General features: G+C 39.6%; 1 protein-coding gene across 1 annotated transcript in view; it reads left to right on the plus strand.

Moving 5' to 3' along the window:
* MAP1B (microtubule associated protein 1B) overlaps window positions 1–6,463 on the plus strand; it is a 135,022-nt gene extending 128,559 nt beyond the window's left edge. Inside the window, exon 7 of the mRNA XM_073679594.1 lies at window positions 423–6,463. Coding sequence (XP_073535695.1) covers window positions 423–578 — 156 coding nt within the window. The 3' untranslated portion in view covers window positions 579–6,463. The remainder of the gene's footprint in view (window positions 1–422) is intronic.
* The last annotated feature ends 7,153 nt before the right edge of the window (window positions 6,464–13,616 follow it).

Here is a 13,616-nt window from a genome sequence, read left to right on the forward strand (position 1 = left end):
GTTAAAGGATATGGGAATGTTTATAGATTGCAAAAAAGAAGGCTAAGAGGAGCCTTAGTAGCTGTCTACAAATATCTGATAGGACGTCACAGTGTAGAGGGATCATTCTTATTCTCATATGCACTTGAAAACACGAGAAGCAATGGGATGAAACTGAAAGGGAGAAGATACAGGGAGAAGTACAGGGAGAAGTCTTCAAACAGAGGCTGGACAGACATGTCTGTCTGAGATGGTTTAGTGAATCCTGCATTGAGCAGGGGGATGGACACGATGACCCTGGAGGTCCCTTCAAACTCTAACATTCAAGGATTCTATGATCTGCAGGTTAATCGTTTTTTTTCATATGAAAGGTTCCCATTAAATGAGACATTTTTTTCAGATAATTTATGAAACTAACAATATACCCATTTCCTTAATTACAGGTCACACTTATTCCAACCCATGATTCAGAAGTGATGCGAGAATGGTACCAGGAGACACATGAAAAACAGCAGGACCTCAATATTATGGTACTAGCGAGTAGCAGCACAGTCGTTATGCAAGATGAATCCTTCCCAGCATGCAAAATTGAACTGTGAAATCACTGCCCATTCCCTCACCAGATCACAGTGATTACCAGAAATGTCACCTACAGATTAGAACTATCTTCAGAACTATATATTGCCCACTGCTGTCCTGTGTTATGGCGACACAGATAACAGTAATATATTATCTTCATGGCAAACTAAAACGTTCACGTCACTGCAAGCTCTGCTATCCAGGTTTATTATACAGGTTTTTAGGACATGCTCTTGAACACATTCATTCACCTTAGCCCCGGCTGGAAACTTTCTTCAAGACTGAAAGACAATGAGAGCCCAGAAGCAGGACCTGTATAATGGCTCATGATTGTGGCATCTCTCCGTCAGTAATACCTGGCTAATTACTACTTTACTTTTTGTTATACTGCTATATTGTCATTTGCAGGCGCACAACTTGGGATCTGCAAGATGGAGCCCGGAGGACAGTTGGTTACTATCAGTATTTGGTGTCCTATTGTCACAGTAACAGGGTCTGAGTTTTGGTCCATCCTTCCATTAAAACATTTGGGAAAATTTGCAAAAAATGGTAAAAAACAAAATCAGCGGCCCAACCACTTCTAATATCTTTAATAGTATACCTGTTATAATCATGCCATGATAAATATACCTGTACAGGTTGAAAAAATAAGCATTGTGTCTGAGGCATACTCCCGCTAAATTCATCTTACCAAACCTCCGAATTTCGCATATTTTGAATCACAGTCAGTACACAGAAGCAAAATACCAAAGCACTCGGGAGTACATTTGGTAGATAATTTGCCTTAGGAAGTGACTTGAATGTACAAAGATACTTAATGCACTTATTTTTTAACTTCAGTCAGCAAGTGTACAAAAGTATGCAAGGTCGTAAATTCAGAAGTGTGTGCATGCTTGTACGGTGGCAAGAGCTGAGCTGACGGGACACACCGGGATGACAATTACTCTACTGCATTAATTCACAATGACTGTGTGATGATTGCTTTGCCAGGCAAGTTAAAGATTGAGTGTTCTTTTTCTTTCGATCCTTGTTGACTTGACCCTCCTCCTCCGTTACATGTTTCTTGTTTTTACAAAGATTTGAAAAAGATGTACAGACCCTTTTTTATTGTATGTAGAAAATATAAACTCCATTTTTTTATGATTTTTAGTTTTTGAGTTCGCAAGCAAAGTTCTTTTGCCTGCCGTGGCTGTGTGATGATAAATGTTCCTTTTAGAGGAGTAAGGAAAGGAAAATTTCTGATTTTAAGAGTGGTTACTGAGTTTCTTCCTTTTATTATACTTAGTGCAAAAAAACATTTAATATTAGTTGATGGCAAAGTAATTGCAAAGAATTCTCCCAATTACCATTGGAATGGAAATGGTTTTATCTGAAGTATTAAAGAGGTTGTTCACTACTTCAACGTTGATGACCTATCATTAGGATAGGCCATCAATGTCTGATCGGTGGGGGCGCGACACCCGGCACTCCCGCAGATCAGCTCTTCTCAGTATTGGCAGCATTCAGAACTGCCAAGTTACAGAGCTGCTCAGCACAACTCGGTCAGTTGTATAGTGGCCACGGCTGGGTCATGCACATCCGCCCCCTATTCAAATCAATAGGGGGCAGATGTGCAGTACGTGGCCGCAGCTAGTATTCCGTGGACGGAGCGGGGCTGTGCAGCTCTGTAACTGAGCAGTTCCAGCTACCGCCAACACCGAGAACAGCTGAGCCGCGTGGGTGCCGGATGTCGCACCCCCACCGATCAGACATTGATGACCTATACTAAGGATAGGCCATCAAGGTTAAAGTAGTGGACAACATCTTTCAAGGAATTGTCCAAAATTAGAAAACAAGGGTTTTATTTTGAAAAAGAAGGCCACTCTTATCCATTAGCTGTGACTGGTAAGCCCATGAAGAAGAGTGGCACTGTTTCTTGAAAACAAGCAGAAACTTTTTTTTTTCTAATTCTGGACATCATCTTGAATTGTACCTGTCATTTTATGACAGTGGAGGCAGACATCTTGTCAGGAGGATATGTGACTATGCCTCTTACTTTGATGATGTCACCAGTTTCGGAGACAGTACAGCACTGGTCACCAAACTGCAGCTCTTCACCGAAGATGCTCAACTACAACCTCCAGCCATATGCTGCCAGGGCATGCTGGGAGTAGTTGTTTACTAGCTGGAGAGCTTCACGTTGTGACCAATGCCTTCTATAGAATACGTGCTCATGAAGATCATTACACAATGAGGTATATGTTTGCCCTCTACAGTTCATGGGTGATGGGTGCATCTCATGGCCTTTGCTTATGTATGTGACATAATCAATTACTGCAGCTTTATAGGTAAAGGTATCAGAATGTAAAGATGTTATTAATCAATGCTTTAAATTATTTAAATGCACTGTCCTACTCACAGCTTGTGAGTTTTGTGATGCCACTGAATTGATGTTTTGTATTATAATTTGTTATTTATTTTTTTCATTATGTAACACTATTTTATTTGCACTTTTGATGTTTGGTTCTTTGTTGGACTTACAGTCCAGTTAATGCTGTGAATTAGGAGATTTTTTTTTACAAGCAATGATATTTATTGCTTTGCTATTTATGTATGATTATATTTTTTTTCTCTGCTTATCTTATTTTTTTTTATATTAGTCAATATGTTCAGTTGGAATAAATTAAATGGAATGCACTGGAATGTAAGATAGACAGGTAATTCTGCCACACACATTTACCAGTTGTGTTCACTTGTACTGCTAACATGATTATATGATACACAGGGTTGTAAAAGGGTAAAACTCAAAAGTCATTGTAAATATTTAGTTGCCTGTCCCAATATGTCCATATCAAATTTTACTTACCCATTTAAAGGGAATCTGTAAACAGAATTTCACCCCCCAAACAATTGATATGTAGCATGTATGTAGCTCTTTCACACACAAGTCCAGAAATACCTCTTTACATGTCCAGTCGTTCCTCCATTACTGAGAAATCAGTGTTTGAATTGATATGCAAATGAAGCTGAAGAGCTATTTGTAGATCTGAAGCCTCTGTCAATCCAGCTCTTTTCCCCACCTAGATCTGCCTCCTCCTCCTTGACTGACAACATCTATGCTGTGTGACTTCAAGCACAAGAGCTGTCAATCAAGCAGGAAAAGAGGGTGCTGGGGGAGTAGAGCTGGAGTGACAGAGGCTTCAGATCTACAAATAGCTTTTCCGCCTCATTTGCATATCAGTTCAAATGCTGATTTCTCAGTAACAGAGGAATGGACTGGCCATGTAAAGGTATTGCTGGACTTGCCTTTGAAAGAGCTACATGGGCATATAAATAGTTTCAGGGGTGAAATCCTGCTGACAGATTCCATTTAATCTCACTAGCTTATTTGTAAGACTCATTCAGACAGGCACCTGAAAGTTTCACCTGAGCTTCTTCTGGTCGAATACAGTTTGTACTTAATAATATAAAGGTGTTAATGATCACCCATTGAATGCAACACGTTCATTATTTAATCCATCAAGAAACTGGTCCTCAATGTCACATAGTCATTTATCCGAACGGACACTGCTTTTTTTTTTTAAGACATTATACTGCTATCATCCATGGTCTTGTGTGGTTTTGCAGTCTAGCCTCGTTCGTTTCATCATGGATGAATTGCAATACCAGACACAAGACATGGGATAGCTCTGTTTCTAGAAGGTGTTTATTGAATTTAACAAAATCCCTTTAAAAATATAGAATTTCTTCTTCTAAATACATGACATGTTCATGTTGGGATGGTGTAAAATAAGTCTAATTGTCCTTCAACGTGATAAGGATAGTCTTTTACTATATTCAAACCTTTTAAGGTCCCAAGGTGCATTGTAACCTTTTTACCATAAAGGACGGCAACCGCAAAGCCCCTTAAAACATTTATTCATTCAGAATCTACAATTCCAAGCCAGCCAGATGAGACATTTAGAAGCAGAAGCATTATAAAATTTTTCAGGGAAGCTATTGAAACGCTATCTAATTACACCCCTCAATTCAATGTATACTGCATACTTATTTCCTGAGCATGCTGAATTAAAGGGGCAACATATTAACTTTATGGAACAAATCACCAGAGGGCATTTCTCTCTCGTCTTTCCTGGTCGATATGTTATTTAGATCTTTAATGAATTGTGCCACATAAAATATCCTTAGCTTCCTTACATCCGGTGTCAGTGTAAATATTCTCTGTATTAGCTACAATCTGCTTTTAGGATTCTGAACAGAAATAGACTTTTCTTTCTGCTGCCAACAAATGTATTTTATGTTTTGTAGGAATATTGAGTGATTGCAGGACAATAACGTATACTATGTATAGATCACATTCCATATGATAAGAGTAGAGTTTATTCTTTGTAACTGTATGATGAAGGGGTACAGAATAGTGGATGAAAGCTGATGTTTCATGTAAATGGTGCAGACTTTACAAGTAGGAAAATAAATCAATAATGCAACTTGAAAGCGAGCCTGTCATCCGCACATGGGGGCAGCATCACTGGTTGTATGTAATAAATACATCACGAAGATGATCTACAAAGCATGTCATCAACTAGAAAATTCTATCATGGCTCCGTCATTTGGTGATGAATTTCCAGTGATAGATCTACTGTTTGTCCAAGTCCGCTGGGAGCCGTACAACAAAATTTGAGGACTACTATTCTTCCTAAATTACTAAACCCGGGTTCACAAACTTTTAATTACACTTAACTTTTTTTTCATGGTTTACATACAATGTCACTACTGTGACAAGACTACCAACCTTTAGTCGTGAAAGTCTAAAACACGACTCATAGACAAGACAGCAGCAGTCATGATGCCACAAGGCCATCTTCACATAGTCATACGACAGCTGCACCATACAGACCTTCTATAGTTTGGTTCTTTGATGATTTACATCCACATGAATTGCAGAAGGTCCGGCTGTTGCAGTCGTAATCTAGACACTAAAATGTGCCTGTTTTATGTCCACGTGAAAGCAGCCTGAGGGACAGCGTCTTGTCAGCAGTGATGCCTGACAGTCATGTGTGGGTCTAGCTTCATACTAATTTTGAGCTATCCACATTAGTACATACATCTTGATGTCTACAGCGTCTCACTGTGTGCATGACAGGTTCCATTACCGGGAAACAACTGGAATTTCTGGATATAGCATTTGCAATTTTACTTTACAATAGACAAACCATTTAGTTTTAGGCCAGTGACACCATCCTTTTGCCGTTAAGATCCAGAAGAAGCTATGTTGTACACCAGGATGAGTATGACTATTTGCTCACCCATTAAGGACTTACATCAAACCATTTTTTTCCAATTGCAATTGAAGAAAAAAAAACTAAGAACAAACCTAAATGTACACACTTAAATCCACAGTGAAATATTAGATGGCTGAAAGGCTTTATTCATAGTTTTGGTTAAGACTTGTAACAAAGAGATTTTAACACAAGTGAATATAAACGATTTACACAAGCTTCTCCGCACTACTATAGCTTCAGGCTTCGGATGCTAAGAAGCCACAAGTAACAATCCCTCAAGACTGGGCTGTAATAACAAGGAATAATTGGCAGCAATGAACTATGCTAATGCTAACACGTATGCATGCCGCGGTCTATCTTCCATCTCTTGGACAGGATCAGTCTTGTGGTTGGCTGGGAAGGTCCTCACTCCTCTCTCGTTCTGAATGGTGTTTGTGTCAGTCTGCAGCTGTGTATGGTATCGTCTTATAATCCCGCATCACTTCTATTCTACCGATTCATATCTAATGTAGAACATTAGTTTACAGTGAAGTAATATGTAGTGCTTTTATGATATTTGTGTGCAATACCCCACTTCCACTGAGGATATTTGATGTAAAGGAAACAAACTTGGTTCCACAATAAAAGAAAAAAAAACAAACAAATGTGATATTTTCTTGTGTTATTCATTTGGATTTGACATTTAATATATTACCAACTGGACTTTTTCCAGAACTAGGTCCATGGTTCGCAGTCAGTTTGTGACATTCTGATGAATAAGACCTCATTGAGAGAGATGGAAAGTGATGACGTGCCGTGGTGACGAGTCTAATGACCCAAACTAGCAGCCTCATAGATCCCCATGACGTTGTAAATTTGGGTCATTGAGCCCTTCATGTGTTTCCAGTGGGGAAGTGTACAGAAAGCCACCAAACTCTTGTCGAGGCTTCTTATTTAGTTGGAAAACAAAAGGATCAGACATTTATCATTATTATACATATTTATATAGCACCATCATTTTCCGCAGTGCTTTACAGACATCATCATCACTGTCCCCATAGGGAATTTAGATTGTGAGCCCCAATCAGTAAGTCTCTGGAGTGTGGGAGGAAACCGAAGAACTAGCAGAAACCCATGCAAACACGGGGAGAACATACTAACTCCTTGCAGATGTTGTCCTTGGTGGGATTTGAACCCAGGACCCCAGCGCTGCTGCAAGACTGCAGTGCTAACCACTGAGCCACCGTGCTGCCCATTTGAATTCAATCTGTCAACAGCGTGGTAATTACTGTTGTGGAAGAATCGGGAGACCTCCATACACAGTAGATTGTTGGCCAGTACTGGAGGGTTCAGCTGACTTTAATGTGTAAGGGAAGGTTTTAAGCTCTTCTCAACCATAACCAGAGACTGGGTCAAAGCTTTACAGAGAAGCTACAGTAGCTGCTTGCACATTGTGGAAAAATCCTAAGAACTGCGACAAGTTCCATGACATACTCTCCCAAAAGGAGAACATTCAGATCACACGGCTCATGAAAAGCTCAAAATTTTACTTCATGAGGGTGATTGGGTTGCCAACCATTCGTAAGTTTATGGACAGTCCATAAAAACCCGGTGCTTTTCTGTGATGTCTGTAGCGCCAGGCAGAAAAAGGAACAGTCCATGATTTTTTTCTCAAATACTCAATACTTGGTTCTGATGTACTGACGATGGTTCTGGTGATGTATTCATGTAAGCACCCCTTTAAAAAAAAATTGCGGCCCTTTGGATTGGTTCAGTATGACAATGTGGCCCTTGGACCAAAAATGTTATGCACCCCTGATCCAAACACATATTTAGAGGATGAAAAAAAGACATGTGTCCTGCAAAAGTGAAGTGTTTTTGGTGGGAAGTTTTAGATCTTCCAGACAGTATAACAGAGTAGTACTCCCAAGCCGGTGACTCTCAAGTGCTGCAAAATTACAATCTGCATCAGCTTCAAACAATGATGAAAGTTGTAGGTTTTCAACAGCTGGAGAGCCACAGATTGAGGAACATTGAAATAGAGCATGCCATACAAGTGCATTCAAAAGCAAATAAAAATTTGCTGGTATTTAAGACAAGATGAAAAACGAAGAATTACACCCATTGAAATGAGTCTATGGAACAAGCATATAGGACATTCTCGTATTAATAAAATAAGCATCTGACTCCAAAACCCTCAATTTTGAAAAACGACCTTAACCCAAATTTGTCATCTCTGTAGCCCCTGATAGATTTTAGTTAAATACAAAGTTTCAGTCTGAATGAAGAGATTTTATCATGATTAATTGTCCTTGAAAATATAGTTCACATGCCATCTTCATTAAACGTCTACATCTACTTTTAGGTCTCTTCCCTTTTCACCCATACATTATTATGACAGATCCATCCCGCATGGTAACAGATTGGATGGGAATAATTCTTCTCTACCTGTTCCTTACTGTATAACCATGATACCCTAAGGTTATGTCTTGTCATCTCTGGAAAGTCTTAATATTTCTATTACAGTTCTGACAGTACAGTCTTTACCTAGACTTCTTTCGGTTTTAAGAGCAATTTATATTTCTGAAAGGTCTATCCATGGATTCAGAGTACAGAATAAAAATTTGTTTACTCTTACATTATACAAATACAATTTAAGCATTTTAATTTTACATGTAGAGATACTATGACAAAAAGGTTTTTTTTTCAACCTGGAATTGGAAGATTTTGTCAAAAGAAAAAAATGTGTAAAACTTCCTCAAACCAGAGTTAAAAACATCAGCATAAAAGCATCAGGACTGAACACCTCATCAAAAACCGCATGGATTCTACTGTGATTAAAAAAAACAACCATGTCAGAATTTTCCACCCCAGAAAGGGTAAAACCTCTTAAAAAAAAAGAAAAGAACACCACAAAAAGACTGCAAAAAAAATGTCGAAAATAAAAAAAACTTCAAAAACTGCATCAGATCTGAACTCCTTGTTATAAACCCATGTTGATTTCGGCTATAAATTTCACTTAACACATTTTTTTGTCTAAAAAAAATAAATAAATATAATAATAATAATAATAATAATGCAGAATGAACATAATCCTTAAAGAGTATTTATCACCAAAACCGTATTTTTTTTTATGAAAAAAATTATTTTATTTTAATCATATTTTATATGATTGGTTCAATGGGGTTGGGGTTCAATGGGGTTGGGGTTCAATGCCGATAAATGTAAGGTCATGCACATGGGAAAGAAAAACAGCAGTCACCCATACATATTAAATGGGAAACCGTTGGGGAAATCTGACATGGAGAAGGACCTGGGCGTCTTGGTTAACAGCAAATTAAATTGGAGTGCCCAGTGTCAGGCAGCAGCTGCGAAGGCAAATAGAGTCATGGCATGTATCAGAAGAGGAATAGGGGCATATGATGAGAACATTGTTCTTCCTCTGTATAAAGCGCTAGTAAGGCCGCACTTAGCATATTGTGCACAGTTCTGGGCTCCGGTGCTCAGGAAAGACATATTGGAGCTAGAGAGGGTACAAAGGAGGGCGACTAAGGTAATAAAGGGAATGGAGGGACTAGAATACCCAGAGAGGTTGTCAAAATTAGGCCTATTTACGTTGGAAAAGAGAAGGCTTAGGGGAGACCTCATAAACATGTATAAATACATCAGGGGGCAGTACAGAGATCTCTCCCATGACCTGTTTATACCAAGGATGGTGACAAAGACGAGGGGGCACACTATGCGTCTGGAGGAAAGGAGGTTCCTGCACCAGCATAGAAGGGGATTCTTTACGGTCAGAGCCGTGAGACTCTGGAACTCTCTGGGAGAGGAAGTGGTGATGTCCAACTCACTTAATGAGTTCAAGAGAGGCCTGGACGCCTTTCTTGAGAACAATAAAATTACATCTTATGCTTAGTGATAGTTAATTAATCCAGGGATTTAATCTGACTGCCAGATTGGAGTCGGGAAGTGAATTTTTCCTCAATGATGTAAATTGGCCTATACCGCATGGGGTTTTTTTGCCTTCCCCTGGATCAACGCTGCGGAATAGCTGCAGTGCACAAGAAATAGGCTGAACTGGATGGACGCTTGTCTTTTTTCGGCCTTATAAACTATATAAAGTTTAAGTGATTCACATACCATGAGATGTAGGGCAAGCTGCCAACTTTCTGTGGAAAGTCACCTCCAGGCAGTCGAACAATAAATTCCTGGCATGGCTAGCGGCATTACATCACTCCCCGGAAGAACATACTCTCTCCTAAACAGCAAGATCTCGCCGCTTAGAACAAAAAGCATGTTCGAAGCGTGGGGAAAAAAAATGCAAATTCTATGCTTCAAATGGGGAGCAAGAGCTGATCTGTGTGGATGTTATGTACATCAATGACACACTGGATCAGCCGTGCAGCGACAAACTCAGATTTGCAATGCGGATCACTTGTGCCATTCATTTACACAGCAGCATCCATGGAAAGCAACGCCTGCTCCTCAAGCGAACCACACACTCAGTGAGTCTCCTGAATCCTCCCTCATTGATCAGCAGTGAAGTGACAAACTCAGCTCTGTTGATCCTGTGTGTCATCCACACATAAATATATATATGTAAAATCATAGCAGTCTAACTGCTAATTGGGTGTAACTGACACATTTAATGAAAGGGGGTGTTCTAATTATTAGCAGTGAGGAGTTAAATTTTATTGTAATTTTATGGCCCTTATTTAAAGAAGTTGTCCACTACTTGGATAACTCCTTCTCATAGCTCACGCTTGGCCCCGATACAATAAAAAGGAGCGGTCATAATTAAAATGTAACTCACTACCCTATCTACAACTAAATAATGGTAGCCTCATGGAAAAGGAATTAAAACATGGTAAATACAATAATGAAATAATGATATATACTGAAGGAGTACTTTAGGATATTCATTTTTATTATTTGTCACGTTTACCCCATGAGCATATAAGGTAGGAGCGGTCGTAGTTGAATTGTATCCCACTGACTTCTCTATGACCATATATTAATTGCCCAATATACAAAGATTAAAACATACAGGAGTAGATATTGCAAATATATTTATAGGACACAAAAAATGTAATGCGCAGATACAGTGGTGGCCAAAAGTATTGGCACCCCTGCTATTCTGTCGGATAATACTCAGTTTCTTCCTGAAAATGATTGCAATCACAAATTCTTTGGTATTATTATCTTCATTTAATTTGCTTGCAAGGAAAAAACACAAAAGAGAATGAAGCAAAAATCAAATCATTGATCATTTCACACAAAACTCCAAAAATGGGCCAGACAAAAGTATTGGCACCCTCAGCCTAATACTTGGTTGCACAACCTTTAGCCAAAATAACTGCGAACAACCGCTTCCTGTAACCATCAATGAGTTTCTTACAATGCTCTCCTGGAATTGTAGACCATTCTTCTTTGGCAAACTGCTCCAGGTTCCTGATATTTGAAGGATGCCTTCTCCAAACTGCCATTTTGAGATCTCTCCACAGGTGTTCTATGGGATTCAGGTCTGGACTCATTGCTGGCCACCTTAGAAGTCTCCAGTGCTTTCTCTCAAACCATTTTATAGTGCTTTTGGAAGTGTGTTTTGGGTCATTGTCCTGCTGGAAGACCCATGACCTCTGAGGGAGACCCAGCTTTCTCACACTGGGCCCTACATTATGCTGCAAAATTTGTTGGTAGTCTTCAGACTTCATAATGCCATGCACACGGTCAAGCAGTCCAGTGCCAGAGGCAGCAAAGCAACCCCAAAACATCAGGAAACCTCCGCCATGTTTGACTGTAGGGACCGTGTTCTTTTCTTTGAATGCCTCTTTTTTTTTCCTGTACACTCTATGTTGATGCTTTTTCCCAAAAAGCTCTACTTTTGTCTCATCTGACCAGAGAACATTCTTCCAAAACGTTTTAGGCTTTCTCAGGTAAGTTTTGGCAAACTCCAGCCTGGCTTTTTTATGTTTCGGGGTAAGAAGTGGGGTCTTCCTGGGTATCCTACCATACAGTCCCTTTTCATTCAGACGCCGATGGATAGTAGGGGTTGACACTGTTGTACCCTCGGACTGCAGGGCAGCTTGGACTTGTTTGGATGTTAGTCGAGGTTCTTTACCCACCATCCGCACAATCTTGCGGCACGGTGGCGCAGTGGTTAGCACTGCAGCCTTGCAGCGCTGGGGTCCTGGGTTCACATCCCACCAAGAACAACATCTGTAAGGAGTTTGTATGTTCTCCCTGTGTTTGCGTGGGTTTCCTCCCACACTCCAAAGACATACTGATAGGGAATCTAGATTGTGAGCCCCGATGGGGACAGCGACGATAATGTATGTAAAGAGCTGTGGAATATGTTAGCGCTATATAAAAATAAAGATTATTATTATTATTATCTTGCGTTGAAATCTCTCAATTTTTCTTTTCCGTCCACATCTAGGGAGGTTAGCCACAGTGCCATAGGATTTAAACTTCTTGATGACACTGTGCACGGAAGACACAGGAACATTCAGGTCTTTGGAGATGGACTTGTAGCCTTGAGATTGCTCATGCTTCCTCACAATTTGGTTTCTCAAGTCCTCAGACAGTTCTTTGGTCTTCTTTCTTTTCTCCATGCTCAATGTGGTACACACAAGGACACAGGACAGAGGTTGAGTCAACTTTAATCCATGTTAACTGGCTGCAAGTGTGATTTAGTTATTGCCAACACCTGTTAGGTGCCACAGGTAAGTTACAGGTGCTGTTAATTACACGAATTAGAGAAGCATCACATGATTTTTGGAAGGGATAAAAGGCAAACCAATGCGCTTCGGGGAATACAGTGTTCTCCTTCATCACACACCTTCTCCAGCACCACCGATTATCTCCTGCTTTGGTATCCAGGGACTGTTCCGGCCAGGGCGTCCCTTGCTTTACGCATGCAGCTTTTTTGACATGTAAACAAGGCCAAGCAATTTGACTACGCATGAGAACATAGGAACTGGGTACAGAAAAATGGCAGTAAATGCTCTGGACTAATGAGTCAAAATGTGAAATATTTGGCTGTAACAGAAGGCAGTTTGCTTCCCTGAATGGGTATAGAGCTGTACAAAAATGAGTGTCTGCAGGCAACTGTGAAGCAGGGAGGCTCTTTGCACATTTGAAGCTGCACTTAAAAAAATGGATTTGGTGAAGAATAATGTGTCCTCAATGCTGAGAAACAGACAGATTCTTGTCCATCAAGCAATACCATCAGGGAGGCCTCTGATTTCAAATGTATTCTGCAGCAAGACAATGACACCAAACATACAGCCAATGTTATTCTGTGTCAATAAGAACAAGGAGTCCTGGAAGTGATGGTATGGCCTCCGCAGAGCTCTGATCACAAAGTCATAGAATTTGTTGTGGATTGCGTGAATAGACAGAAGGATTTGTGCAAGACTACATCAACAGAAGATCTGTAGTTCATACAAGATGTTTGGGATAACTTCCCTGCAGAATTCCTTCAAAAATGTTGTGCCCCTAGAAGAAATGATGCTTTCTGCTATTTTGAAGGCAAAGGGTGGTCACATCAAACACACACACATATATATACATACATATATATATACATATATATACACATATATACATATATATACACATATATACACAGAAGCATGTGTAATATAACAATATATATATAAAAGTACATATATACACACATATGTACATACATACACACACATGCATGTGTGATATAAAAAGTCTATTCACCAATGTTAAAATACCAGATTTTTCTCATGTAAAAAAGATCATACCAAAAAGAATCATTTCAAAACCTTTTCTACCTTTAATGTCACC

Source organism: Phyllobates terribilis, unplaced genomic scaffold (assembly GCF_046119375.1).
Source record: "Phyllobates terribilis strain yellow unplaced genomic scaffold, ASM4611937v1 Scaffold_1__5_contigs__length_1240528914, whole genome shotgun sequence".
In the NCBI taxonomy this organism is placed as follows: Eukaryota; Metazoa; Chordata; class Amphibia; order Anura; family Dendrobatidae; genus Phyllobates; species Phyllobates terribilis.